Raw genomic sequence first — 27,780 nt, 5'->3', positions numbered from 1 at the left:
GATTGGTATCATTTCGGCTAGGAGACTGGAACACCGCTTTAAGAACAAACCTACAATCCCTATCTTGTTTGTAACCCGGGGACTGCCTGTATATGAGAAAATAAATGATACACACAAAGCGGACACTTAAACCACATACCCAAATCACCCAATGTTGCTTAAATTATTTTAATTCATTTTTTTCTTTAAAGATTTCATCACTTTAACAAGAAGAAGCCAGGAACTTTTTGTAAGGTTCGAACATAACAAAGCTTCATATAAAGTGCCAAAAAAAAAAAGAAAACAGACTGCTGTATAGGAACAGCACACAGCAGCTGTCAGATATAACAGAAATGAGTAACAAACGTGTCACTGTGCTACGGAGTGCTCCGTGTCTACCTTGGTGCGGAATTTCTGTGTCACAATGGATATTTGTCACCATACAGAAACGTGGAAGTGCAGTATCTAGCGAACAGTATCTGTCACTCTTCATTATCCAGGAGGGCGGAATCCAACAAGTCAGGAAGAAGCTGTAGGTATTACAAAGAAAGAAAAGAATCGTGTGAGGATAATATTTAGGGAAGAAGAGATTCAATACAGTGGGGCTGGCCAAGCACATAATAAGAGTATGAACGGTGCTAATACGCACGATCAGAAAATCATACTTTCAAAGCGATTGTACGATTATCTGATCATTAGTGCACAACATTTAATCCGATAATATCCGATAGGACAAGCATGAAAATTTTTCTCGTAGGGATACCAGATCGTACAATTTTCATTTAATCAGTACAGTATTTGTCCGAAAATATAATAGAAATACACTACGACACATTACATCACTTCCGAATTTTTATTCTGTCGTACGAGAATTTCCATAACTTTAGTAACCTCTTATTTTCGATATGGAGATTAGCATGCAAAAAAAAAAACAAAGAACAGACAATCATTCTTTGGATAATCTCATCGTGTGTACCAGGCATAAAGCTGTCTGCGCTAACATGGCTCTGTACAGGAAGGACAATTACTAGGGGAACGTGGGATTCAGGAATGACTGGTAGAGCCACTGCTCCCAGTACTTCGCTTTATTATCTTATTAGATACAGATATTTTTTTTTTTTTTTTTGAGCAATACAAAAATACAACCTTTAATATTCTTTCCCGGTTACAGTAAGTTGTACAGCATTCCTTCTAACAAGAGTTCCAGTACAAAACACAGGGTAGTCCTTCTAACCAGGCAGTGCAAAACAATCTGTTCACATTAAAGGTAGCCATACTCACTGCACATACTAACCTTTTCTGCTCCCCAGCTTCCCCATTTGGTCACCAAAAGTGAAGAGAAGGAAGCCCTGTGTAAACTTTGAAGTGATATTAAACCCAAAACAAAAAAAAATGCAATTTCCAATTTAATGACATGGGTATAGGCTCCGCCCCTCGCCCAATCAGGACTGGTTATAGTATACAAATGAGTCACCTCCCCTAAGATGGCATTATCTGTTCCTCAAATGCTCAACTGGTTATTACTATGGAAAGATGATTTTTTTTTTTTTGCCCTCACCTTGCCGGATTCATCTGGCCAGCCGCACAGGTTCAGCCTCTCCTGTGACGAAGCTCTCTGTTCGGGTGTAAACTGCCTATACGAGGGAGGCCTCCCCCAGGTCCAGGTACTGGGGTGCAGGATACTGGTCTCTGGGAGGTAAGAAAGTTATGTCTTGTGTTGTTGGGACTGATCCAGTCTCTCCTCCCTGGTGAGTTGTGGCCCCCACATACTATTTGGTTAGTCTGGCACTCTGTGTATTATGTTTTAATTCCCTTACAAAACGCAGGCATTGTTGTTGGGGCAGATGCCCCCCCTCCAAGATGGCTCCTTGTCTACTTTCTTTGGCTGTGTCCGACGGGCTTCCCTTTGCAGATAGATGTGTCTATGGGGATGGCACCCGGCAGACTTCCAGGTTGACAAGAAGCAGCAAGATGCCGTTGGGATAACTTCCGGCTCGTGGAAATAGCGACTGGGAACCTCGGACAGCTGTCTGGGGGGGGTGTTGGTGGCCACCTGTTCAGGAATAGAGCCTCTCCCATCACCTCAAAGCCAGTCAAGGATGTAGGTAAGCTAAACCATAGGCTGTCATGACCATTGTGCTGTGAATAGGTCAGGCTACCAAAGTAGGTTATTTGCTGTTTATAGTTCTGCTTGTTTCATTATTGTTTCACAGGTTTTGTTGCATCTGCAGTACTGCTAATGAATGGGCTGATATACAAGTGTTGCTGTGCAATGTGAGTCTTTCCTATTAACTCAGCAATGCCTGGCTCTGCAGGTTTGGATTACTGTTTATGCTCTAATGCCTGGTTTGCTGTTTTTAACCTTTGCAGACTAGTGGGTTATCCTGCCAGGGCTATTGGTCTGGAGTATATTTACCCTTCCTTGTGCTAAATGATTGCTATACATTAATCTGTTATGGTCTAAATGCTGGAGTAAAGTTCATTGCTCATCTATTGGTAATTGCTTCTTCTGAGGGGTTAATTCTAGCTCACAATAGCATATAGGTCCATTTGCTGCGTCAATGTCTGCAGATGGATGTGTGGATGGCCACTGACAGTGTATTAATGCTAATGTCCTAGCCAGTGCTTCCAGGTATTGGGACCACAAACCTGCAGCTCATATCCTTGAGGTATGAGCTTACACAGAGACCAGCCATGATCATTAAGGTGAGGGTCAGGTAGGTATACTATCCAAAAAAAAAAGTGTGCGGGCAGTATGGATGGTAAAACTCTCCAGCCCTTAATACCAGCACCACTCCCCAAAAGAAAAGAGGCAACATGTTCCTTCAACAGTGACAGGTCCTCTCTGGCTTTGAAGAAAACCGATATACATTCAAGGTGCTGCCAGGAGGGGCAGACTAAAGGAAATCACAATAAGGACCATCCTAGGCAGTATGGGGAGTGTGGCCAGCTGACGTGCCCGTGATGATGCTATGCAAAGTTGCAAATCAGGCGGCAGTAAACAAAAAGGCAGCTGTTTTGACGCTGTTCAAACTGACTGGGTGGATCTCTAGTCACCAACGCTCAGGTATTAAGCTAATTAAACAGCTAAGTTTGTTTAAAGAATACCCCTGCCTCAAAAGCAGCGGGCCAAGGAGCTTTCATCAAATTGGCCAGATGTGTCTTCATGCTAGCAGGGGATACAAGATCCTTTCTGTAAAGCCCAGCTTTACTTCAGAGGCAGTTGGCCAAGGAATCTTTATCAGACTAACCAGAAGTGCCAGTCTGCCAGCGGATGATGCAATATCCTTCGCTGAGGCATGGGAACAGCAATACGTATTTGAAAATGAAGGTTTATTCTACCATTAGGTAGTGTTGTGTGGCCTGCGTGGGAGTTCACTTCAGTAGCCAAGGCTATATGGTTCTCAACAGAAGAGTTGAAGGCAAACTGGACCAGTAATAAATCTCTGTGGTGTGTGATCCCCGAGTTACATTAAAGTAACCAGCGATGCAGTATGCTGTTCCTCTAGTATTCTGTGTGGTTAGTCAAGCCCTAAGGCTTGACTGCATATACCTTGTTCTAAAGTGAATAGACTGCTATTCAAGATGGAATCAGTCATGTCTAGATTTGGAACTAATCCCTTAGGCTAGTCACCTAGGCCAGTGGTCCTCAACTCCGTTGCTCAGGGCCCACTAACAGGCCAGATTTTAAGTATTACCTTGGGGAGATGCAGACTGGAGTACTGCAATCACTGAGCAGCAAATGATATCACCTGGGATGTATTTCAGTTATCTTGCAAACCTAGCCTGTTAGTGGGCCCTCTAGGCCAGGGTTGAGGACCACTGACCTAGGCCCAGAACAAAGAGTTGGTGACAGGGCCTGAGAAGAGCTATAGAAGAGATTGAAAGATCCATAATCATATTTCTTTGGTCACCTGAATCCAAGTCTGCTCCTCCCTAGGAGCAGCAAAGTTCCTTTCACTCAAATTTGCCCAGTAGGTGTTTTATGGCAGGAATTATTGCAAATTTGGGCAGAGGAGGTTCAATATTGGTGGGGCCTGTGCAGTAAGGAAGTTGTTGGAATTTTCTTTCCACTCCTCCAACTTCTCTTATTCCCACTATGGTTAAGGCAATCAAAACTAAGCAAATGTTACCAAATTGTGTTCCAACAGTGAGCCATCGATCCATTTTTCTTAGTCGAAAAGCAGATTTAGACTGGAAATGGAATGAAGAATCAAAATCCAAAACTTCATATGGAGTCATTGAGAACAATCACTCAAACCATCCCATAAAACTGTAGTTTTTTTTCTAGATCTAGTTGATGTGGACATACGCTTTGTCGGTACACCGTTTCACTTTAGGTTTATTCAACAACCTTTGGCCTTTCCACATACTCAAGATACTTTCCAGAACATTGCTTCCATCTTGGGTAAGCAGGTTCCATAGCTGGACAACAGCTTTCGGGTGGCTCAACATCCTCCAAGTCCTGGCAAATTTTGATTCAGACTCAGATCAAATTCGGAAAGGATCATCAGCTGAGGAAGGCCAACATTTTGGACACTCAGGAGAATACTGTAGAGTTGCCCTCACAGAAGGTGACAGTATTAGGTTCTCACTTGGGGCAATTCATACCACTATCCAATCTGTTTATATCCCATGGTCTCAAATGGTTGAGAAGTCTGCAGTAATCAATGCAGTCGGTTGGACTCATTGGAAGATTGAGAACATTATAATCTGACCTTCGAAGGTAATGTAGGATTCGCTTCCTACTCCAGAGAAGATGACCCCACATATGAGACACGTCCCGTTGGTGGTGGCTAAAGAAGGCATACCAATCGTCACAATCTATTCACTTTCTTGGTATTATCCGAAATGACCTCCTAGCTCAAGATCGAAGTGTCTAACGTCAGGGGTGCAGTGATTCCCAAGCGTTGAAGTCGTTTGGGCAACATAGCCTAGGGCAGTGATGGCAAACCTTGGCACCCCAGATGTTTTGGAACTACATTTCCCATGATTCTCAACTACACTGCAGTGTACATAAGCATCTAGTTCCAGAATATATGGGGTGCCAAGGTTCGCCATCACTGACCTAGGAGGCCTCAGTTATGCTCCAAACAGACGGCAATGGTAATCTATCTTCATGGCGAGGTCAAATCAAAAGGTATCCCCCATTCAGGTTTGCCCACAGTATAACCGGTCTCATCTCATCGTTCTTTGTGTTCTGGCTTTCCAGAACTTCCCGTCAGACACTGTAAGATACACGGTCTTGGATGTCAAGAGTGTGTCCCTGGACTGGGGGTCTTCAGACTGTGGCCCTCTGGTTGTTCTGGAACTACGGTTCCCATCATGTCTGTGAATATCAGAGTTTTACAGTGCCTCATGGGACGTGTGGTTCCGCAGTGCCTGGAAGGCCGTAGTTTCCCGTAGGATCCTTGCCCTAGACCAACAAGCAGTTCGATGAATCTCAACCTGACAGTAACCTCTAGGGTCATGAATGGAAGGTATTCCTGCAACAAGGAGCTTCATAGAAGTTGAAGCAGTGGATCCACTAACATCCACAGTTGGGTCGGCAGGTTAGCCTATATAGCCACCAGACCCAGTGATCTCCAATCTCCTCATCAGGATCCGTAGTCCAGGTGTGATCAGGACAATTATTTCCTGGTGGCCTTACAGGCCGCGGTGTCCTCAAATATAGAATTTGGCCCAAGAACCTCCTATTCTCCTTCCTGAGATTTCAGACCTTTCACAGTGGGGCCAAGTGTATCCAAATTCAGCCAAGTTAGATCTAGAAGCTGGGAGACCAAGTATGGAAGGCTCATCAAGGGGTCTGGCCTTCAGTATTTGAAACCCTGTGGAAGTCAGAGCACCTGCTACAAACTTCAGGTATACTAGAACAGTGTTACTCAACCTTTTTTCAGTCGAGGCACCCTTCAAAATTATGGACAATCTCGAGGCACCCCATTCTAAAATGTAAACAACTATTCTAATAGCTTTGCACAATGCAGCTACATCCACACGTAAGACACGCAACACTAGAGGTGATTATTTCTTTCAAAACAAATACACTTTTGCACTCTGGTACTGACTAGTATTCCAATGTTTCTCTTCTCCCTAATTTCCTCTCTATCACCCAGCTACCACCACCTCAGTGCTGAGGGAGAGGGGCACAGGAGGGTCAAACAAGGATGCTGTGGAGGCAGCAAACATCCTCCTTATAAACTGATGTCATTGGTTGTTAGGGTGCCAGTGTCCAGAAAAGATTTGTGTAACTAAAAGGCAGGCTTGAAAAATAGCCCACACCTCATACTTCTCTTTTAATAAAGCAACATTGGAAGCAGGGGAGTTGACTTCAGTTCTATATGAGTATAAGGATATGTTGATTAAAACACTTCAGCATAGCCCTCCCTTATGGTTTTTTGTTGGCGTGCTACATCCTATACATGTATGCGGTCATGCTTGCTTTAGGAAAATGGAAAATGTTATACTTACCTTTCCTAATACATAAGCATGAAAGCATACAGATCCCTCCCTTGGGGAGTATAGTTACGAGAATGCCGCCCTTGGGGAGGCAACTCATTTATATAGTATAACCAGTCATGATTGGGCGAGGGGTGGAGCTTATACCCACATGTGTATGCTGTCATGCCTTTGCATCAGGAAAGGAAAATTACCGACAGGTAAGTATAACATTTTCCGTTATATTGCATCTTTGACCAATTATTAGATGTGGTGGCTACATAAGTTTTTTTGTTTTAAAGGGCCTTTTTTTAGCTGCTGATCTGGCCAGTGAATGGGGTCTAAAAGTCATTAACATTTAGAAGTGCAATACCAAAACATGGTGTGCCTCACTGGGCAAAAAAGTAGTAGTAGGAGCACATGTGGGTAATTCTGGATCAACATGTTTCGCCCAGAACTAGGGGCTTCCTCAGGATCCAAGATATAAATTAGCACCACTTCAGTTGTAGGCAAAAAATGTCTGAAAATCCAGCAGGAGCAGACAGCCAGAGCTGTAGCAGGCTCATGTGGAAAACACCATAGATAAAATATAAAATCAATAACATCAATTGCTGCATACGAATCAGCCAGCCTGTGGAGACTCTGTAGGTATCCAAAAGCTCTTTCTCAGCCTGAAAACATGAGAAACAAAAGGGGAAAATATATAGTTGGGTGAGTGGACTTCCAACGGGCCATTTCCTATATTGTCTACATGGGCAGAGCAGGGACAGCAGATCCCAAATTAGCCACCCCTCTCTCCCTGCTTGATGGACCCAATAGTCCTATATAGGAAATATAGCCAAAAGTCCCACTGCCTCGCAGAGATGTATAGTAACGAAGTAGAACTACTTCACTACTGTACTTAAGTACCGAAATGCGGTATCTGTACTTTCCTAGAGTAGAATTTTTTTCTCCTACTTCTACTTTTACTTCACTACATTTTTTCGATGATTTTGATACTTCTACTCAAGTATTTTTTTTTTGTGCTGCATAGTTACTCGTTACTTTTAAAAAAATTACCACTGCCAGAACAGTAGATGGTAGGTTGCATAAAGCTCAAAAAAATGTGTATAATGTCATTTGTAAATCAGCGCATACGAAAATAAAGGCTGTGTATAATAAAAGCTGCTATACCAAATCTTTCCAATAAAAAGAAAATATGAAACAAACAAATAAATGGTGCTACAGCACTTAAAGTGCATCAAGAAACTACTAACAAACACAGGTTAATCATTTAAATAAATCATTTGAAATAATAAAAACAATATGATGTTCAAACTTTTGACTTATTTCTTTAATAACTACATAACACAGTACTTGTACTTCTACTTTCAGTACTTGAGTAGAAATTTTTTTTCAAAACTACTGGTACTTTTTACTTTTAGTACTTAAGTAGCAAATTTTTTGAAAAAACTACTTGCAATACTTAAGTAAAAAAAATGTTGAGTACTTTAGTACTTCTACTTAAGTAACTTTTTCTGCGAGCACTTCCACTTCTACTCAAGTAATTTTTTGATCGAGCACTTGTACTTTTACTCAAGTAGAAATTTCGAGTACTTTATACAAGTCTGCTGCCTCGTGAGATGGAACAGCTGATCCATCACCTCACGCCGTCTCCACACATCTGATTGCAGTGGGACTTTTGGCTATATTTCCTTTTGAGGACTATTGGGTCCATCAAGCAGGGAGAGAGGGATGGCTAAATTGGGATCTGCTGACCCTGCTCTGCCCATGTAGCTAATAAAGGAAATGGCCCGTTGGAAGTCTACTCACACACTATATATATTCTCCTTTTGTTTCTGATGTTTTCAGGCTGATTAAGTGGATTATATCCTTTCGGATATTTATAGAGCCTCCACAGGCTGGCTGATTCATATGCAGCAATTGATGATATTGATTTTATATTTTATCCATGGTGTTTTCCACATGAGCCAGCTACAGTTCTGGCTGTCTCCACCTGCTGGATTTTCAGGCATTTTTTGCTTACAACTGAAGTGGTGTTAATTCATATCTTGGATCCTGAGGAAGCCCCTAGTTCTGGGCGAAACGCGTAGATATGGAATTACCCACATGTGCGCCTACTACTACTTTTTTGCCCAGCGAGGCACACCATGTATTGTTATTACACTTATATATGTTAATGACTTTTAATGACATATTAATAAATTGTAGTGTTTTTATAATTATTGGCTACATGTGTATTTACGCCGGGTACCGCCTAAATCCCTCTTAGTGTTTCCATTCCTCTTTCTCCTTAAAGGGAGAGAAAGGGGTTGGAATCTCCTCCCCTCATTCCTACTTTACCTTTTGAGGGATAGGGCCTTGGCATGTATTTATGATTTTTGTCTGATAAGGTGTCAAAACAGAATCTCCCCCCACATTCTCCCCTTTCACATAGTATATGCTCACCTCAATTAAACCTTTACCCTTTTTACCTACCTAAAGTGAGTGGGTGCATTTGATGGAACCTAAGCTGTCCAAGTTATAATGTTATAAGCATAACCTGATATAACAGGCAGGAAATAGGACAGACACCAACAAAGATTGTATACCTCACCTCCTCTCCAGGTGTTGACTCAGCACTGCTCTGTATATCTTCTATCACCATCTGCTCATCCTCTTCCATCGGGTCCTCTTCCATAAGGCGGAGACTGTGGAATCCCAAAAAAGTGATTTGTGCATTGTGTCATATACTATTGATGTGTGTGGAGGGATAGAGGTGGATCAGTTATTAGTATTTGCATTACGGTACAGTTTTGCTTTAAAGTAGAACTAAAGCAAAACTTTTTCTCCATTTTGGATAAAGTTAATCTAGGTTCACACCGCTGCAATATGATTTTCAGCCAACTGTCGATTACGTGGTGCTACTTGGATGCAACTTTGATAAGGTTTGTATATTCTCTGGGGCTAAAATCGTACTGGAAATGCATCAAAGTAGTACAGGAACCTTTTACTCCGCACTGAGTCACATTAATGTGTAAGGGCACCAGTGAAAAGATTGTGATTTCCCTTGTCATGCGATTCTGTGTGACTCAAGTCACATCTGAAATCACACTAGTGGGAAGCAGGCCTAAGGGAGTGTTCTAACCCCTCAGGTTATTTTTTTTGCCATCTGTTTCCAATTAGGGAGATTTCTCTTCACTTCCTGGCCTATAACCAACCAGTAAGTGAGTGGAAATCCTAAAGTGAGGGAATCCGTATTTGTCACCAGAACTAGAGTCCCCATCGGAAGATTTTCCCTCTATTCCTGTTCTGAACACAAAAGAAAATCCCACATTTTGGGTTACCTTCACTTTTAGCCATATCAGTAAAATGGACAACTAGAGAGGGTGAATCGCCCTAATGGGGACACAGACAGCAATAAAAACCTGACAGGGGTTGTAACCACTGTCCACTTTATCTAAAACTAAAAAAAGAAAAAAAAAAAATAGAAAATAGAGTTTTGCCCTCAGTTATAGTTTATTAAGACCGAGCAGAAGACCTCTGTTCTGGGCAACAACTGTACAAAATTAGCTGAAAGTAGACAGAGTTGCCAACAGCTCGAATTTTGGCTGATCCTTACATGCGATGCATACTAGCACATTATAACTTTGGCTTGCAGCATTCAATAAAAAAACGCCGGCTGTTTACTATCGCTTTAAAAAATCCATACAGAAGTACACTTAGTGCAGAGCTCCAGGAAGATTGTTGTCTTTCAGCTTTCACCCTGCCATGGTAAAAGTCCTGTTTTTGGGAAATACCTCACCTGTGCATGATGCTGGGCAGTGAAGATGATGCTTCTCTCTGGGGCCTCGGTATCTGGACAGGGCGACGAATCTTGAAAGATCCACTAAGAAAACAGAACATTTTCAGTGAGTGGACTGACTACCATAGAAGTTTTTCAGGTAAGCATAAGTGACTGGTATATCACACCATATTGCCTCATAAAATTTAAGAGGAACTAAACTCTGAAAGCTCTGCCCAGTTGGCAAAGGAATAGTCTTGCAGTATTGCCCCTCGTCTCCCTACAGCTGACTCTTTCCCATTACTGACATGTATTGCACAGTATCTCTTTGTGGAGGTGGTCATCTTGGTAAAGGCAGGGCTTTTTGCCTTCCATGTCAGAGCCTCCAGCAAGGAGAACCGTGAACATCACAAAATCTCACTAGCAGTCAAGAGCAGCAGTGCCTTAGATCTCACACTGCAGATATACAGCTATAGGGATGTATGCATAGAAGTGACCAGGCACACCAATATACCAGGAAGTGTGCTGCTTTTTTCAGGACAAATTCCAGACAAAATGTATATTTTTTTTTAGTTTACAGCTTGGGCACAATTAACATTTGTAACTTTCACTAAAAGATCGCAAAGCTTCATTTTCGGAGTTCAGTCTCAGTTCAAATTTCTAAAAAAAGGGCAACTGATGGAGGAACAGAATTCAGTTAATTTCTAAGATAACAGAACAGAATGCAGATACCAGTGGTGCCCACTAATACCTTGGTTAGTCCTCAGACACATCTCTGCCTCCATGGAAGCCCTTCTGGATCCTTTGAGGAGGCTGAGGTCTCAACTATTCCCGGAAGTCAGATTTATCTGTGCTTCCTGATATAAAGAGCCAATGTTGATGGGCTTTTGTTTACATCAAGGCAAAAAAGGAGACAGGGCGCACATCCGACCTAGTGTAATTCCGTTTTATTAAAATTATCAGATATAAGAAAAAGTTGCACTCACATGTTGACCATTGGTACTGAGCATGTCCAACACCTCCTATCCATTTATGGCCTCTTTAGGTGGAAACCGGGCACCCGATCCGTGTCCCTGAGTCAAGGTGAACTGATGCTCCCTCCCAGTCTAGTGAAGACACAGCACGCTCCGGTGTCTCCGGTCACCGCGCTTGTGCCCGATCAACCTGCACGGCCCCTACCACGCATCGGCCCGGCCGGAAGACCGGTGGGGGCGAGGAGCTCTCAGCAGATAGGAAGGAGAAGATGCCAGACCTGGTCTTTTGCTACGACGACACGTTTCGGAGGCGTGACCTCCCTTTTCAGGTCACCTTAATAAAATGGAATTACACTAGGTCGGATGTGCGCCTGTCTCCTTTTTTGCCTTGTTCAGTTTACTTATCCGCCACCCTGTGGATTGGATTGGAGCTGCAGCGACTTAGCCACCACATTCAAAACTACTATTAAATAAGGACGTTTTATCAGCATCCCTTGGACTTGTATGATCTGCGCATCTATGGTGAAAAAACTCCCCATACAAGACTATGGGATTGCAAAAGGAAGGTAAAGCAGGTCAAACGCATGTCGACTATACCTGAAATTAATTTTGAATGATCTCAGAAGGATCTCAAACTGATGTAGCACGCTGCAGCTGCTCATCAAAGCCCATCAACTCTTGTCCTAAGACGATTGAAATTAAAGAAGAGACTGGGCGCTAGATTTCAACACAAGCATGCAATGTCATATAATCAGCTAAGTTAAAACTTAATTCTGGTCTTTGCCTCAGGACTTGAGAAAGGGGTACACCCCAAAACATTTTGTCCTGGCAACCCGCGCTGTTTAAGCATTTTCCTGGTGCCTCCCAGTGTGTCCACGTATTGCGGCTAACAACTTCTGGTTTCCAGTGATGTCACTTTCGATGACGCGTATCCTCGCCGCGCTCGCTGGCCATCCTTCCAATTGAGACATGTGGGTGGCTTTACAGTGCCTTAAAAAGTATTTATACCCCTTGAAATTTCCCACATTTTCTCATGTTACAACCAAAAACTGTAAATGTATTTTATTGGGATTTTAAGCAAAAGACCAACACAGTGGCACATAATTGTGAAGTGGAAGTAAAATGATAAATGGTTTTCAAAATGTTTCACAAATAAATATTTGAAAAGTGTGGCATGCATTTGTATTCAGCCTACTTTACTCTGATACTCCTAACTAAAATCTAGTGGAACCAATTGCCTTCAGAAGGCACTTAATTAGTAAATAGAGTCTACCTATGTGTAATTTGTAATTTAATCTCAGTATAAATACAGCTGTTCTGTGAAGCCCTCAGAGGTATTTTAGAGAAACTTAGTGAGCAAACAGCATCATGAAGGCCAAGGAACACACCAGACAGGTCAGGGATAAAGTTATGGGGAAGTTTAAAGCAGGGTTAGGGAATAAAAAAATATCCCAAGCTTTGAAAATCTCATGGAGCACTGTTTAATCCATCATCAGAAAATAGAAAGAGTATGGCACAACTGCAAACCTACCAAGACATGGCCGTCCACCTAAACTGCAGCAGAGCCAAGAGGCCCATGGTAACTCTGGATGAGCTTCAGAGATCCACAGCTCAGGTGGGAGAATCTGTCCACAGGACAGCTACACTGCTCAAAAAATTAAAGGAACACTATGAAAACACATCAGATCTCAATGGGGAAAAATATCATCCTGGATATCTATACTGATATGGACTGGGTAATGTGTTAGGAAGGAAAGGATGCCACATCATTTGATGGAAATGAAAATGATCAACCTACAGAGGGCTGAATTCAAAGACACCCCGAAAATCAAAGTGAAAAAATGATGCAGCAGGCTAGTCCATTTTACTCAGTCAGGGTTCCATTGTCTAGCCTGTAGAGGTCTGTGCATCCCTCCATGGATATGCCTCCCCAGGCCATCACTGACCCACCACCAAACCGGTCATGCTGAACCATGTTACAGGCAGCATAACGTTTTCCACGGCTTCTTCAAACCTTTTCACTTTTGTCACATGTGCTCAGGGTGAACCCGCTCTCATCTGTGAAAAGCACAGGACGCCAGTGGTGGACCTGCCAATTCTGGTGTTCAATGGCAAATGCCAATCAAGCTCCACGGTGCCGGGCAGTGTTAGCACAGGGCCCACTAGAGGATGTCGAGCTGTCAGGCCACCCTCATGAAGTCTATTTCTGATTGTTTGGTCAGAGACATTCCCACCAGTGGCCTGGAGGTAATTTTGTAGGGCTCTGGCAGTTCTCATCCTGTTCCTCCTTGCACAAAGGAGCAGATATCGGTCCTGCTTATAGGTTAAGGACCTTCTACGGCACTGTCCAGCTCTCCCAGAGTAACTGTCTGTCTCCTGGAATCCTCTCCATGCTCTTGAGCCTGTGCTGGGAGACACAGCAAACCTTCTGGCAATGGCAAGCATTGATGTGCCATCCTGGAGGAGTTGGACTGCCTGTGCAACCTCTATAGGGTCCAGGTATCGCCTCAAGCTAGCAGTAGTGACACTGACCCTAGCCACATGCAAAACTAGTGAAAAACAGTCATATGAATAGGGAAAAAAAATGTCAGTGGTCTCCACCTGTAAAACCATTCTGTTTTGAAGGTTGTTTCATTGTTGTCCATCTAGAGCACCTGTTAATTTCATTAACACCAAAGCAGCTGAAACTGATTAACAACCCCCTCTGCTACTTAACTGACCAGATCAATATCAAAGGAGTTTAACTGATTTGATGCTATAATCTGAACAAAAAGTGTTTTTCTGAGCAGTGTATTAGTGGTGCACTCCACAAATCTGGCCTTTATGGAAGAGTGGCACGAAGAAAGCCATAATAAGTCCTGGTTTAGATCACAGCATATTCATGTGTTAAAATGGCCCAGTCAATGTCTAGACCTAAATTCAATTGAGAATCTGTGGCAAGACTTGAAAATTGCTGTTCACAGACGCTCTCCATCCAATCTGACAGTGCTTGAGCTATTTTACAAAGAAGAATGGGCAAAATGTTCACTCTCTAGATGTGCAAAGCTGGTAGAGAAATCCCCAAAAAGACTTGCAGCTGTAATTGCAGGGAAAGGCGGTTCTACAAAGTATTGACTCAGGGGGGTGAATACAAATGCACGCCACACTTTTCACATATTTGTTAAAAGATTTGAAAACCATTTATCATTTTCCTTCCACTTCACAATTATGTGCCACTTTGTGTTGGTCTATCACATAAAATCCCAACAAAATACATTTACGTTATGGTTGTAACATGACAAAGTGTGGAAAATTTAAGGGGGTATTGATACTTTTTTCAAGGCACTGTACCTGCTGCAAAGAGAATCGGCACTTGACATATTCTAGGCCTAGTCAGCTTAGTTCAATTGCTCTTATTGGAATATGGTCATTCCTCTCTGCAGACACCGAGCACCATGTGAGACTTTACCTTGAAATTTCTTTTTACCAAATAAATTTGGTACCCAAGGCCAGGCGCTGTTCCACACCTCTTTGCAGGAATTCCAAAATTCGAGCCACCGAAAAGGAACGGGGAGAAACCCCCAGAGACTTATACCACGCAATATGCGACTTACAGACACAATGGTAAATCTTCCTAGAGGTAGATTTCCTAGCTTTTAACAGCGTGGGAATCACAAAGTCAGACAACCCCCTATCCTTCAGCACCTGGCTTTCAACAGCCAAGCAGTTAAAGCCAGTGACTGTAAAGCAGGATGGAAGATTGGCCCTTGAGCCAATAGGTCTTCTCTGATAGTGAGTCTTCAACGGAAATCGGCGACCAGCCATACTAGATCCGCGTACCAAGACCGGCGAGGCCAGTCTGGGGCCACTAGGATGACTGGAATTCCTTCTGCCTCGATGTCTTGGTAGAAGTTTTAGAGGGGGAAAGGTATATATCAGATGATACTGGCCTTCCTGTTGAGAAGAGGGTCCAACAGATCCACCTCGGGAGTTCCACACCGGAGACACCCCTGAGCACAATCCGTGCCCAAAACACCTCCCCACCCGTACAGGCTGGCATCCATGGTGATCACCATCCAGTACAGGGAAAGGAAGGATTTTCCCTGTTGAAGAGCCGGAGAAACTAAGCCGCCAGATCAGGGAACCTTTTCGTACCCCGGTTTAACAGGATCAGATTGTGCAATGACTGGATTCTTGTCTCCTGACTAGGCAGAAAAAAACTGAATGCTATAGCAGGAAGTGGGAGTATACCCCCTGGGACTGCCCCATAGACGTGGCAATGCTTTTTCCTGCCTAGTGTCCTACTCCTGTAGGGGGCAGCATAACTCAATGGTCAAGAAGGTTCTGGAGCTGTGTCTGTCAATGAACGAAAGAGAAAATGGGATTTTTGACTTACCGTAAAATCCATTTCTCTGATGTTCATTGACGGACACAGCTCCTGGTATTCTTAACCATTGGGTTATATTGCCCCCTACAGGAGTAGGACACTAGGCAGAAAAGATTTCTGGCTACACCCATGGGCAGTCCCAGGGGGTATACTCCCTCTCGATGCTATAGCTATAGTTTTCTTACAAGCAGTGTCAGGAGAATAATAATGCCACAGAAGGGCTGGGTGCTGGGTCCGTCAATGAACAACAGAGAAATGGATTTTAGGGTAAGTCAAAAATCCCATTTTCGCTTTCGTTCATTGATGGACACAGCTCCTGGTATTCATAACCATTGGGACATCCCAAAGCAGTGTTAAACATGAGGGGTGGGAACAACGAAAAACATTCCCCAAGGCTAAACATTAGTCAACCAGGCAACAGGAGCCAAACAGCTGGAGCCCACCTGAACAAAATAATACACCCTCAAAGAGGATCAGGTCCTCTTAAACTGCATCCAGAAAAATCTTGCAGCAAAAGGAAGCATCCGCAGATGCCAACACATCCACTTTATAAAAAGTGTGTACCGAGGACCAGGTGTCCGCCTTGCAAACCTGCGTCACTGACGCCTGATGACAGAAAGCCAAGGAGGCACTAAGCGCCTGTGTAGAATGTGCCCTGACAGGCAAAGGAGGAACCTGCCTCTGATGGAATAGGCCTGAACCACCATCTGTCTGATCCATCTGGAAATGGTCGTAGAGGAAGCAGACAACCCTTTACGAGGCTCATCCGTGAGCACATGTAGAGAGTCTGACTTCCTGAAAGACTCCGTAGCTGCCAGGTTCATTCTTATTGCCCAGACCACATCCAAGGCATGCAAGGCCATTAAGCAAAGTTCTTAAACACTTACATGTAGGTATATGAACGCCAGCAGAGACCCAAAGAGCACAGCTGACCCACAGACAGTGGCCCCATGCCGTTCTAGGACACCAGGCAAATCTCACAACTGCCCTAAGTCTGCTTTCATATACCTACATGTAAGTTTTTTAAGAACTTTGTTGACAAAACTTTTACAGTCCTTACTCAAAAGGCGCCTGTCTTCTCTCTGTTCTTTGGATGTTTAGACCTGGGACACAGGGAAGGCAACACAATGTCTTCATTCAAATGAAAACCAGAGACAACCTTTGGAAGGAAAGACGGACAGACAGGGAACCACCTTATGCCTGTGAATCACCAGATAGGGTGAACCACAGTATAACGCCGCCAGTTCAGACACCCTGCGCGCAGAGGTGATAGCCTCCAAAAAGGCCACCTTCTGAGACAGCGTAAGTAGGGAAATCTCCCGAATATTTTCAAAGCGAGGCTTCTGTAGAGCTGAAAGCATCTAATTGAGATCCCAAGGCGGCAACGGAGCCTGCTCTGGAGGGACCAAATGTCAGACACCCTGAAGAAAAGTACGCACCAGGCCACCGAGAAGGAGCAAGGATGAACCCCAAGTGACTCGCAATGTACAGTGCGTCTTCCACGTACCATAGTAGATCTTCCTAGAAGTAAATTTCCTAGCTTTGAACAGTGTAGGAATCACTGAATCAGATAAACCTCTATCCTTCAGCACCTGGTGTTCAACAGCAAAGTCAGCGACTGTAAAGCAGGGTGGAAGATCGATTCTTGGGACAGCAGATCCTCCCTGAGAGGAAGCTTCCAAGGAACGTCGGCGACCAGCCGCACCAGATCGGTATACCAAGACCGACGAAGCCAGTCCGGAGCCACTAAGATGACCGGAAACCCTTCTGCCTCCATCCCGCGTAGACGTCTGGGCAGAAGCTTGAGATAAGCATAAATCAGATGATACTGACCCCACGGGGCCACCAGCGCGTTTGTGGTGTCTGCTAGAGGATCCCTTGACCAAGCCACAAACCTCTGCACCTTTATATTGAGCCGAGACGCCAACAGATCCACCTGGGGGGTAACCCACCAGAGACACAGCTGATGAAACACCTCCGGATGAAGGGACCACTCCCTTGGTCCAATGCCTGCCAACTGAGGTAATTCGCCCGCCAATTTTCCACCCTGGGAATGTGTACAGGAGAGAGGGCAGGAACAAACTGTTCTGCCCACCTTAGAGTACCGGCTACCTCCAGAGCCACCGGGACTCTTCTTGTGCCCGCTTGGTGATTGACATAAGCCACATCCATTGCATTGTCCGACTGAATGTGCACTGGACAACCCCGAAGACGATCCGTCCAATGATCCTGACACAGTCTGATCGCTCGGAGTTCCAGAACATTGATCGGTAGTCTAAACTCTTCCAGCGTCCAGATCCCCTGAGCAGAAAGCTTGCCGAGGACGCCTCCCCAGCCGGACAGGCTGACATCCGTGGTGACCACTGTCCAATACAAGGGGAGGAAGGATTTTCCCAGCCGAAGCGCCAGAGAACGAAGCCACCAAATATCAGGGACTCCCTTGTTCCCTGACTCAGCCAGATCTGATTGTCCAGAGTCTGCAAAGTCCAGAGGAAGGAGCACCCTGGCTAAGGCTGAGTCCAGAGTCAGGCCCAGATAGTCCAGCTTCGTGGACGGAGCCAGAGCAGCCTTCTGAAAATTCAGAATCCAGCCGAACTCTTCCAGAGTTCAGATTGTGAGCTCCAGGTTTTCCACCAGGGCAAAGGGAGACCCCGCCTACAGAAGATCATCGTCTAAGGTGCCCAGTACCGCGATCCCCTGTTGGCATAGAAAATCTGGTACTGGGGCTAACACTTTTGTGAAGACCCGAGGAGCAGAGGCGAGGCCAAAGGGTAACGCCACAAACTGATAATGCACATATCGGAATGTGAAAGTAGGCATCCTTGACATCGATACAGGTGAGGAAATCCCCCTGATGCAGGGATGCCACCACCATTCGAATGGATTCCATTCTGAACTTCTGTACCCACACAAAGCAGTTGAGCGCCTTGAGGTCCAGCATTGGATGCACTTTGCCTTCCTTCCTGGGAACTGTGAACAGGTTTGAGTAAAAACCCTGAAACCGTTCCGAAGCCGGAACCGGGACAATCACCCCTTGAAGGAACAGGTCTTGTACCGCCCTAAACAGACCCTGTAAGCGGTCTGGGGACAGGTGCAAGCTGTAAGGAAAAAACCTTGCCGGGGACAAGCGCGAAACTCGATCTTGTAGCAGGACCGAATATCTTTGTAGACCCACTTGTCTTGCACCAGGGAAGTCCACGAATCCGGAAACCAGCGAAGACGTCTCCCCACCCCTGATACCGGTGAGGGTGCACCTTCATGCTGAAGGAGCCTCATTCACGGGTCTGGAGAAGCCCAATCTTGGCTTGCCAGACAAGGCTCGTTTGGATCCCCCCTGATGAGGCCCTGTCAGACGACCCTGAGGGACGAAAAAACTAAAAAGGAAGGCCCGAGTCTACGACAAGGTTTTTTGCCCGTAGTAGCCTGCGGAAGAAAAGTACTCTTCCCCCCTGTGAGACATTTAATGATGTCATCCAGGGTAGCTCCAAACAGGCAATCTCCTTGGAAAGGAAGATCAGTCAGGGCCTTTCTTGAAGTCTGATCCACAGACCAGCACTTGAGCCAAAAGACATGCCGAAGGACCACCGCCAAAACAGAGAGGCGAGCCATCAGGGGAGTTGCATCCAAAGAGGCATCACAGATAAACTGCAGTCCCTGCACCAGCTGGTCCCCCAGCTTTCCATAGGCAGAGGGGAGCTGTTCTCCCTCCAGGTCACTGCGTAAGAGCTTAGCCCACTCGGTCAGAGTTTGCTACGGTGATGCAATGGTGAATATCAGCCTCATTGCCGAACCAGCCAGAGTGTACATATTGCGGGCCACAGCCTACGCCTTTCCAGTCAGCTGGATCCTTAAAAGCCAGGCACTCTTCAACCAGAATCATGGTTGCCTTGTTCAATCTGGAAAACGGAGGGTCCACCACCGGTGGCACAGTCCACTTCTTAAGAAGGGACTTCTCCATAGGTGTAACACCTAGTAAAGCGCTTACCCCACAGGGACACTTTGGTTGTCCCCACTCTTTTGCGACAATTCTGTCAGAATAGGCAGGGAAACACCTTTGCCACTCTGGATGGCTTGTGAATGCCAAAGGGTAACTGCGCCTCAGTCGCAGCTTCAGCTGGGTCCTCCATCTTTAGGGTCTCACGCACAGATACAATCAGTGCATCCACCAGTGCCTTTTCGTGCGCGGTTGCAGACATGGAGAAATCATCCTCACTATTAGAGGATTCCAGGCGTGTGGTTGCAGACCCAGCAGGGTGACCCACGTCCGCGACGGTTGAATCAGATTCAGGATCTGATAAGGCAGGAGAAGGCGGGGGTGCTTTTTGCTAGCTAGTCGTCCGCAAGCCGCCTCCACCTGGGACACAAAGGACTCCAGGACCGCCGTCAGTGCATGGATGGATGATTGGGAATTGGAGGGCCCCGCAGCCTCAGAGAGGGGATCAGGTGGGGAAACGTGCTCCAAAGACTCCATAAAACACCAGGGGAATCCCACAAAAAGGTGTAACACACTGCTAAGGGGTCACGTGCTGGCAGCACCACCTGGTCGACAAGCACAAGACACAGAGCGATCCTCAGCAAAGAGGGCGAGGACCCCACCATACTCATCCCCCACCGACACAAGCACCTGCAAGCACCAGGAAAATCTGCACTACACGTGCTGCAATTAGGAAGCTAACTGATCCAGGAGTCAGCAGCAGGGAATAAGGAGGGGCTCCCACCGCTGAAATTGCCACCCACAGGGCTTCCCTGTTATGGCTGCTGCTATTTGCAATGGCAATCTACAAGAAAATGGCCGCCGGACTACACAAACATGGCCGTGTATAGAGATGGCAGCACCACGAGGAATATAGGGACCCAGAAAGGGAAAGCCTAGCCTAAGGACAGATCCAGGCAGGACGGGGGACCCTGGCAGGAGCCCCCACCAGGTGCAAACCCCCCCACACACAAACAATCGATCGTCTGGTCCTCATCGCCAGTTAGCGCGCCCTGCCCCCACCCCTGGAAAGCAGCCAGACCACCCAAAAAAAGACATCCCCAGCGTATGTGGAGGGGGGGCAGGATGAGGGACTTGACGGGGGGGGGGGGGGGGTGCCTGTGGGAAGGAGAGAAACCTGGGGGTCCGACCGTCTCAAGGAGAAGCCCACGTCCACCCCAAAACCCTCCAGGGGTAGAGGGGGGACCGCTACGCACTATACCAGGAACCAGGTGGGCACCACTCCAGACAGATCCTCCTCTTCATCGAAATGGGGTGACTGTCGGCCAGGAGGAACCCTGTGACTCAGGCCGAGACCAGGTCATATGCAACCTCAGGAGACATTTAACTTTGCAGGGCCAGCTCCAGTCCAGTGGGGCTATGTCGTAACCAACCTAGCGGTGGAGCTAAGGCCTGTGTGCGCGCTGGCCATACTGCGGTTACCACTGGATCTAGATTATCCAGCCTGTCGTCCAGTCCGGCAGTTGATTGTAGATCTCACAAGAAAAAAACAGGAGAAAAAATTTCCATCTAAAAAGAAAACATTTGCCAGGACCAGAGATCCCAGCAAGGAACTAGGTCCTTACTCCTGACTAGTCAGAAAAAAACTGAGTGGCTTTAGCAGAGAGAGGGGAAATACCCCTTGGGTGTAGCCAGAATTATTTTCTGCCTAGTGTCCTACTCCTGTAGGGGGCAGTATAACCCAATGGTTATGAATACCAGTAGCTGTGTCCATCAATGAACGAAAGTGAAACACGGTTTTGTTTTTTTCAAAATGGTCTGTTTTTTGTCTATAGCACAAAAAAATAAAAAAAAAACCCAGTGGTGATCAAATGCCATCAAAAGAAAGCTCTATTTGTGGAAAAATGACAAATTTTATATGGGTACAACATTGCTTGACTGCACAATTGTCAAAGTTAATTGTTAAAGAAATGCAGTGCCATATCGCAAAAAATTGGCTAGTCATGAAGGGGGGTAAATCTTCCAGTGGTAAAGTGGTTTTAAAGTAATTCTGCCAGGTAAACAAATGGCCACAAAGTGACACAGATCTTTAACTGACTACAATTAAGAAATCCTAGCAACTAAAACTCAGAGCGATTCTGTACCTACTATGGCTCCACTTACATGGCCCTTAATGTGAGCAGCACTCAGGTAGGGCCATCGTTCTTTGCCAAAAACTTTCAGTGCTAAAATTGAATGCATCAGAAATTGGATATTACCTAGCCCATAGCATGGATGGGAGAGGTCTTCCCATTGGGGCCACAGACACCAATAAAACCCAGAGCGGTATAAATGATATACACAATGTTAAAGGACACAGATTATAAACACTATAAACTTAAATAATAGTTAAATGCTTTTCAGACCTCATATCGAAATCAGAGTCTGATCCATCATTCTCTTGGTCTCTTGCTGGACTTGAAGCTTCACTCCTCTCTTGTACCATTGTGGAGGTCAGAATTGGCGCGCCTCGGTGCTCCTCTTCACCCACAACACTGCTGGAATCTTGAAAATCATCTGTTGCAAGACAGACAATACAGTTCACAATTACCCAGTGCTGAGCACTCTTACCTTTAGGTTGGGTTCAACTTTAAACATATGTAAACTGGATGCGGGAATTCACATGACAGGCAAGTGTGACCAGCTCTTAATGGGGCCCGTTCACATATGTTCGGGGCAGCTGTGGTCAGGAATGAAAAAGAGTGCGGTGCGTGTTTGGGTCAGTTTCACGTGCAAATTAAGGCCAAAATGTGGACCTGAATAGCACCTGAACTGGTCAACAGACACGCACCAGACCCCAGACACGAACCCGCAGCCGGACATGTGTGAACCTGGCCTTACAGCTGCCCACCGTGGCAGAACAGTAGGCTTGCTGTGTTTTTAGAAAAAAATGGATTTTTGTCTTACCGTAAAATCTTTTTCTCTGAAGTTCATTGACAGACGCAGTCTATGTTCTTCTTAACAGTAGGGTTATACTGCTCCCTACAGGAGTAGGACACTAGGCAGAAAAAAAGTTCTGGCTACGCTTATGATTAGTCCCAGGAGGTATACTCCCTCTCTCTGCTATAGGATGTCAGTTTTGTAACAAAGCAGTGTCAGAGAAAACAATACCAACCCAACTCAAAAAAGAGGGGCGGGTACTGCGTCTGTCAATGAACTTCAGAGAAAAGGATTTTACGGTAAGACAAAAATTCAATTTTCTCTATCGTTCATTGACTGATGCGGTCTCTGTTCTTCTTAACAGTAGGGACGTCCCAAAGCAGTGCCATAAAACATGTGGGAACAGCAGAAAACAATTCCCCAAGGCTGAACTATAGCCAACCAGGCAACATAAAACCAGTGGTGGGATTCAAAAATTTTAGTAACCAGTTCCGACTTTCCCAGCAGAATGACCAGCGTGCCCCCTTTCAATGCACAGTGACCAGCGTGCCCCCCTTTCAATGCACAGTGACCAGCGTGCCCCCTTTCAATGCAGAGAGACCAGCGTGCCTCCTTTCAATGCACAGTGACCAGCGTGCCCCCCTTTCAATGCACAGTGACCAGCGTGCCCCCCTTTCAATGCACAGTGACCAGCGTGCCCCCCTTTCAATGCACAGTGACCAGCGTGCCCCCTTTTCAATGCAGAGAGATCAGCGTGCCCCCTTTCAATGCACAGTGACCAGCGCTGCGTGCCCCCCTTTCAATGCACAGTGACCAGCGTGCCCCCCTTTCAATGCAGAGAGACCAGTGTGCCCCCCTTTCAATGCAGAGAGACCAGCGTGCCCCCCTTTCAATGCAGAGTGACCAGCATGCCCACTCTCAATGCACAGTGGCCAGCGCTGCGTGCCCCCCTTTCAATGCACAGTGACCAGCGTGCCCCCCTTTCAATTAACAGTGACCAGCGTGCCCCCCTTTCAATGCACAGTGACCAGCGTGCCCCCCTTTCAATGCACAGTGACCAACATGCCCCCTTTCAATGCACAGTGACCAGCGTACCCCCCTTTCAATGCACAGTGACCACAGCATTGCCCCCAATCATTGCAGAGTGCCACAGCATTGCCCCTAATCATTGCAGAGTGCCACAGCATTGCCCCCAAGCATTGCCCCCAATCATTGCAGAGTGCCACACCATTGCCCCAATCATTGCAGAGTGCCACACCATTGCCCCCAATCATTGCAGAGTGCCACACCATTGCCCCCAATCATTGCAGAGTGCCACACCATTGCCCCCAATCATTGCAGAGTGCCACATCATTGTCCCCAATCATTGCAGAGTGCCACACCATTGCCCTCAATCATTGCAGAGTGCCACAGCATTGCCCCCAATCATTGCAGAGTGCCACAGCATTGCCCCCAATCATTGCAGAGTGCCCACAGCATTGCCACCAATCATTGCAGACTGCCACAGCATTGCCCCCAATCATTGCAGAGTGCCACAGCATTGCCCCCAATTATTGCAGAGTGCCACAGCATTGCCCCCAATCAATGCAGAGTGCCACAGCATTGCCCCCAATCATTGCAGAGTGCCACAGCATTGCCCACAATCATTGCAGAGTGCCAGCGTTCCCCCCGCGAGACCCATGCAATTACCTCACGGACGGTCACGGCAGCTTCTCTTCAGTCCCCGGCTCCCCGCGTCTCCTCAGTCCTCCCGCCTCCTTGGCCAATGGCACGGGGTTTGCCTTTTGGCCAATCAGGAAGCGGGAGGAACCGATCCCTGATTTGCTAGGAGGAGGATCCGTGTGACAATAGCGAATTTTTATTCGCTATTGTCACAGAATGGGCGGGCTCGGGGCGCACTGCTCTGCCCCCCGGCCGCTACGTCTGCGCGGTCCGAATATGTAGCTTAGAGGCGCGCAGCTTAGAGGGAACAGTCGGTTCTGCGAACTTTCAGAAATTTAGTAACCGGTTCTATGGAACCGGTGCGAACCGGCTGAATCCCACCACTGCATAAAACTCATCAGAACAACAAGTGGAGACCCACCTGAAAAAACATTAAACACCCTGAAGGGAGACTAAAACCCCCTTAAACAGCGCCTGCAAAACTTTGTGGCCAAAGGAGGCATCTGCAGATGCCAGCACATCCACCTTAAAAAAACTTTGTGAAGGTATTAACAGATGACCAGGTAGCCACCTTGCAAACCTGGACCACAGATGCCTGATGGCGAAAGGTCCAGGAATCACTACGCGCCCGAGTAGAATGCGCCTTAACAGGAAAAGGTGGAACCTGACCCTTAATTGAATAAGCCTGCACAACTGCCTGTCTAATCCATCTGGAAATAGTCGCAACAGACGTAGGCAGCCCTTTCTTTCGTCCATTCGTGAGTACAAAGAGTGAATCTGGATTCTGAAAAGACTCAGCAGTCGCCAAGTACACCCTGATTGCCCAAACCACATCCAAAGTATGCAGTGCAAATTCCTTAGGATGTTTAGGCTTAGGACACAAGGAGGGTAGCACAATGTCCTAATTTAAGTGGAAACTGGAAACCACCTTCGGAAGGAAGGAGGGATCCAGATGAAGCACCACTTTATCCCTGTGAACCACCATATAGGGAGAACGACAGGACAACGCCGCCAGTTATGACACCCTGCGTGCAGAAGTAATAGCCACCAAGAAGGCCACCTTCTAGGATAAGGTAAGCAGGGGAATCCCGAATATTTTCAAAGGGAGGTTTCTGGAGAACCGGCAGCACCAAATTAAGGTCCCAAGGTGGCAACGGAGGTCGCACCAGAGGTGCCAAGTGTCGCAACCCCTGGATAAAGTTACGCACCAGGGAATGGGTGGCTAAGGGCCTCTGGAAGAAAATTGCCAAGGCCGAAACCTGACCCTTGATAGTACTCAAGGACAGTTTTTGATCAACTCCCCGTTGAAGGAAGGCCAAGATCAGAGCTACTGAGTAAGAGCGAGGGGGAACCCCAAGAGACTCACACCACGCAATATACGACCAGGTCGGTGTACCAAGCTCAGCGAGGCCAGTCCGGAGCCACAAGGATGACCGGAATCACTTCCGCCTCGATCCTGCAATGAAGTTTTGGCAGCAACTTGAGAGGGGGAAAGGAATACATCAGCAGATACTGACCCGATGGAGCCATCAGCACGTCTGTGGCGTCTGCCAGAGGGTCCCAAGAGCGGGCCACAAACCTCTGCACTTTCCTATTGAACCGAAAAGCCAACAGATCTACTTCTGGAGTGCCCCAAACGAAGGCACAACTGCTGGAACACCTCCGGATGTAGAGACCATTCCACTTGATCCAAGGTCTGCCGACAGGTAATTTGCCTGCCACTTTTCCACTCCTGGAATGTGAACGGCGGAGAGAGCTGGAACAAAATGTTCCACCCACCGAAGGATGCCTGCCACCTCCAAGGCCGCAAGGACACCTCTGGTTCCCCCTTGGTGATTGATATAAGCCACGGCCGTGGCATTGTCCGATTGAATGCGCACTGGACAGCCCTGAAGGTACTTCGTCCAGAGGACTAGGCAAAGCCTGATCGCTGTCAGCTCCAGAACATTAATCAGTAACCTGGATTCTTCTAGGGAGCAGACCCCTTGAACAGAGAGCTTGCCGAGAACACCTCCCCACCAGGACAGACTAGCATCCGTGGTGACAACTGTCCAATATAGGGGAAGAAGGGATTTTCCTTGTTTGAGCGTCGAGGACTGAAGTCACCATATCAGGGACCCCCTGGTCAACTGGCTCAGCTGGATCTGGTTGTCCAGGGAATTTGGATCTTTGTTCCATTTGAGAAGGATTTCCTTCTGGAGGATTCTCATGTGATCGAAAGGGACCACCTCGAAGGACGACACCATCAGTCCCAGAACTCTCATACAAGTCCGAAGGGACGATCTTTGCTGGACAGCATTAACTGAATCACAGTCTGCTGTTTTTGAAGTTTGTCCGGAGGCTGAGGACGAGTCCAAAGTCAGACCCAGATAATACAGTCTCATGGAAGGGACCAGGGACAACTTCTGAAGGTTCAGAATCCACCCAATCTCCTCCAGAGTTCTTAAGGTGACCTCTAAGTTTATCACCAGTGCCGTGGGAGACTCTGCATGGAGAAACAGATTGTCCAGGTAACCCAGGACGGATATCCCCCGCTGGCGTAATAACGCCAGGACCGGAGCCAACACCTTTGTAAAGACCCGAGGGGCAGAGGCAAGACCAAAGGGTAACACCACAAACTGATAGTGATCCTCTCCGACGGCAAAACGAAGGAACCGTTGACGTCCTGCACATATTGGGATTTGAAGGTAGGCATCTTTGATGTCTATGGAGGCCGGAAAATCCCCCTGATGTAGGGAAGCCACCCCCGTGCGAATGGATTCCATCTTGAATTTTTTAACTAGCACGAAGCAATTCAGTGCCTTTAGGTCCAGAGTTGGACACACCTTGCCTTCCTTCCTGGGGACCGTAAACAGGTTTGAGTAAAAGCTCTGAAAACATTCCGAAGACGAAACCAGAACTATTACTCCTTGTTGTAACAGTTCCTGTACCGCCCCAAAGAGAGCCTGTAAGCGATTCGGGGACAGTCGCACATTGAAAGGGAAGAACCTTACCGGAGGGACGGATCGAAACTAGATCTTGTAACCGGACCGTATGACCTCGTGAACCCACTTGTCTTGTATCCGGGATAGCCACAGGTCTGGGAACCGGCAAAGACTTCCCCCCATCCCAGATACGGTGAGGGCGCACTTTCAGGTCGAAGGGGTCTTAGCTGCAGGTCTGAAGAAACCCGATTTCTGTTTGACAGACCAGGGTCGCTTGGAGCAATCCCAAAGGGGCCTTGAAGGGCTTTGATCCCTTATCAATTGACCCTAAGGGAAGAAAAAACTTTTTGTATGCTGAGAAGGAGGGACCCCATCTACGACGAGGGTCCTTACCCTTGTTAGCCTGTGGAAGAAAGGTACTCTTACCCCCTGTAAGACTTTTGATAGTGTCATCAAGGGTAGCCCCAAACAGGCCATCACCTTGAAAATGTAGATCAGAGAAAGCCTTCTTTGAGGTCTGATCCGCAGACCAGCATTTTAACCAAAGTATACGCTGGATGATCACTGCCAAAACTGATAGTTGGGCCAATAGTGGAACCGCATCCAGCGAGACATCGCAAAGAAATTGCAGCCTCTGAACCAACTGGACCGCCAGCTCCGCAAAGGCAGTCCCATAGCCCCAGTAAGTGAGGGGAGGAGGGGGGGAGGGGGGACGGGGAAGGGGGGGCGTGACAGGACAGAGGAGAACCCAGAGGTCCCACCGTTCTAAGGAGGGGCCCGCGTCCACTCCAAAACCCACCAGGGGTAGAGGGGGGAACAATTAC

General features: G+C 46.7%; 1 protein-coding gene across 1 annotated transcript in view; it reads right to left on the bottom strand.

The window, feature by feature from the left end:
• Positions 1-225: 225 nt before the first annotated feature.
• STAG3 (STAG3 cohesin complex component) overlaps positions 226-27,780 on the bottom strand; it is a gene marked incomplete at its 5' end in the record, with an annotated part of 227,684 nt that continues 200,129 nt past the window's right edge. The window contains 4 exons of the mRNA XM_082256553.1: positions 226-509; positions 9,011-9,104; positions 10,199-10,282; positions 21,857-22,007. Coding sequence (XP_082112679.1) covers positions 462-509; positions 9,011-9,104; positions 10,199-10,282; positions 21,857-22,007 — 377 coding nt within the window. The 3' untranslated portion in view covers positions 226-461. The remainder of the gene's footprint in view (positions 510-9,010; positions 9,105-10,198; positions 10,283-21,856; positions 22,008-27,780) is intronic.

This window comes from Pelophylax lessonae (genome assembly GCF_965119305.1).
Source record: "Pelophylax lessonae genome assembly, chromosome: 4".
Lineage (NCBI taxonomy): Eukaryota > Metazoa > Chordata > Amphibia > Anura > Ranidae > Pelophylax > Pelophylax lessonae.
The sequence above is the reverse complement of the archived record's forward strand: the minus strand, read 5'-3'. Positions and strand labels throughout refer to the sequence as shown.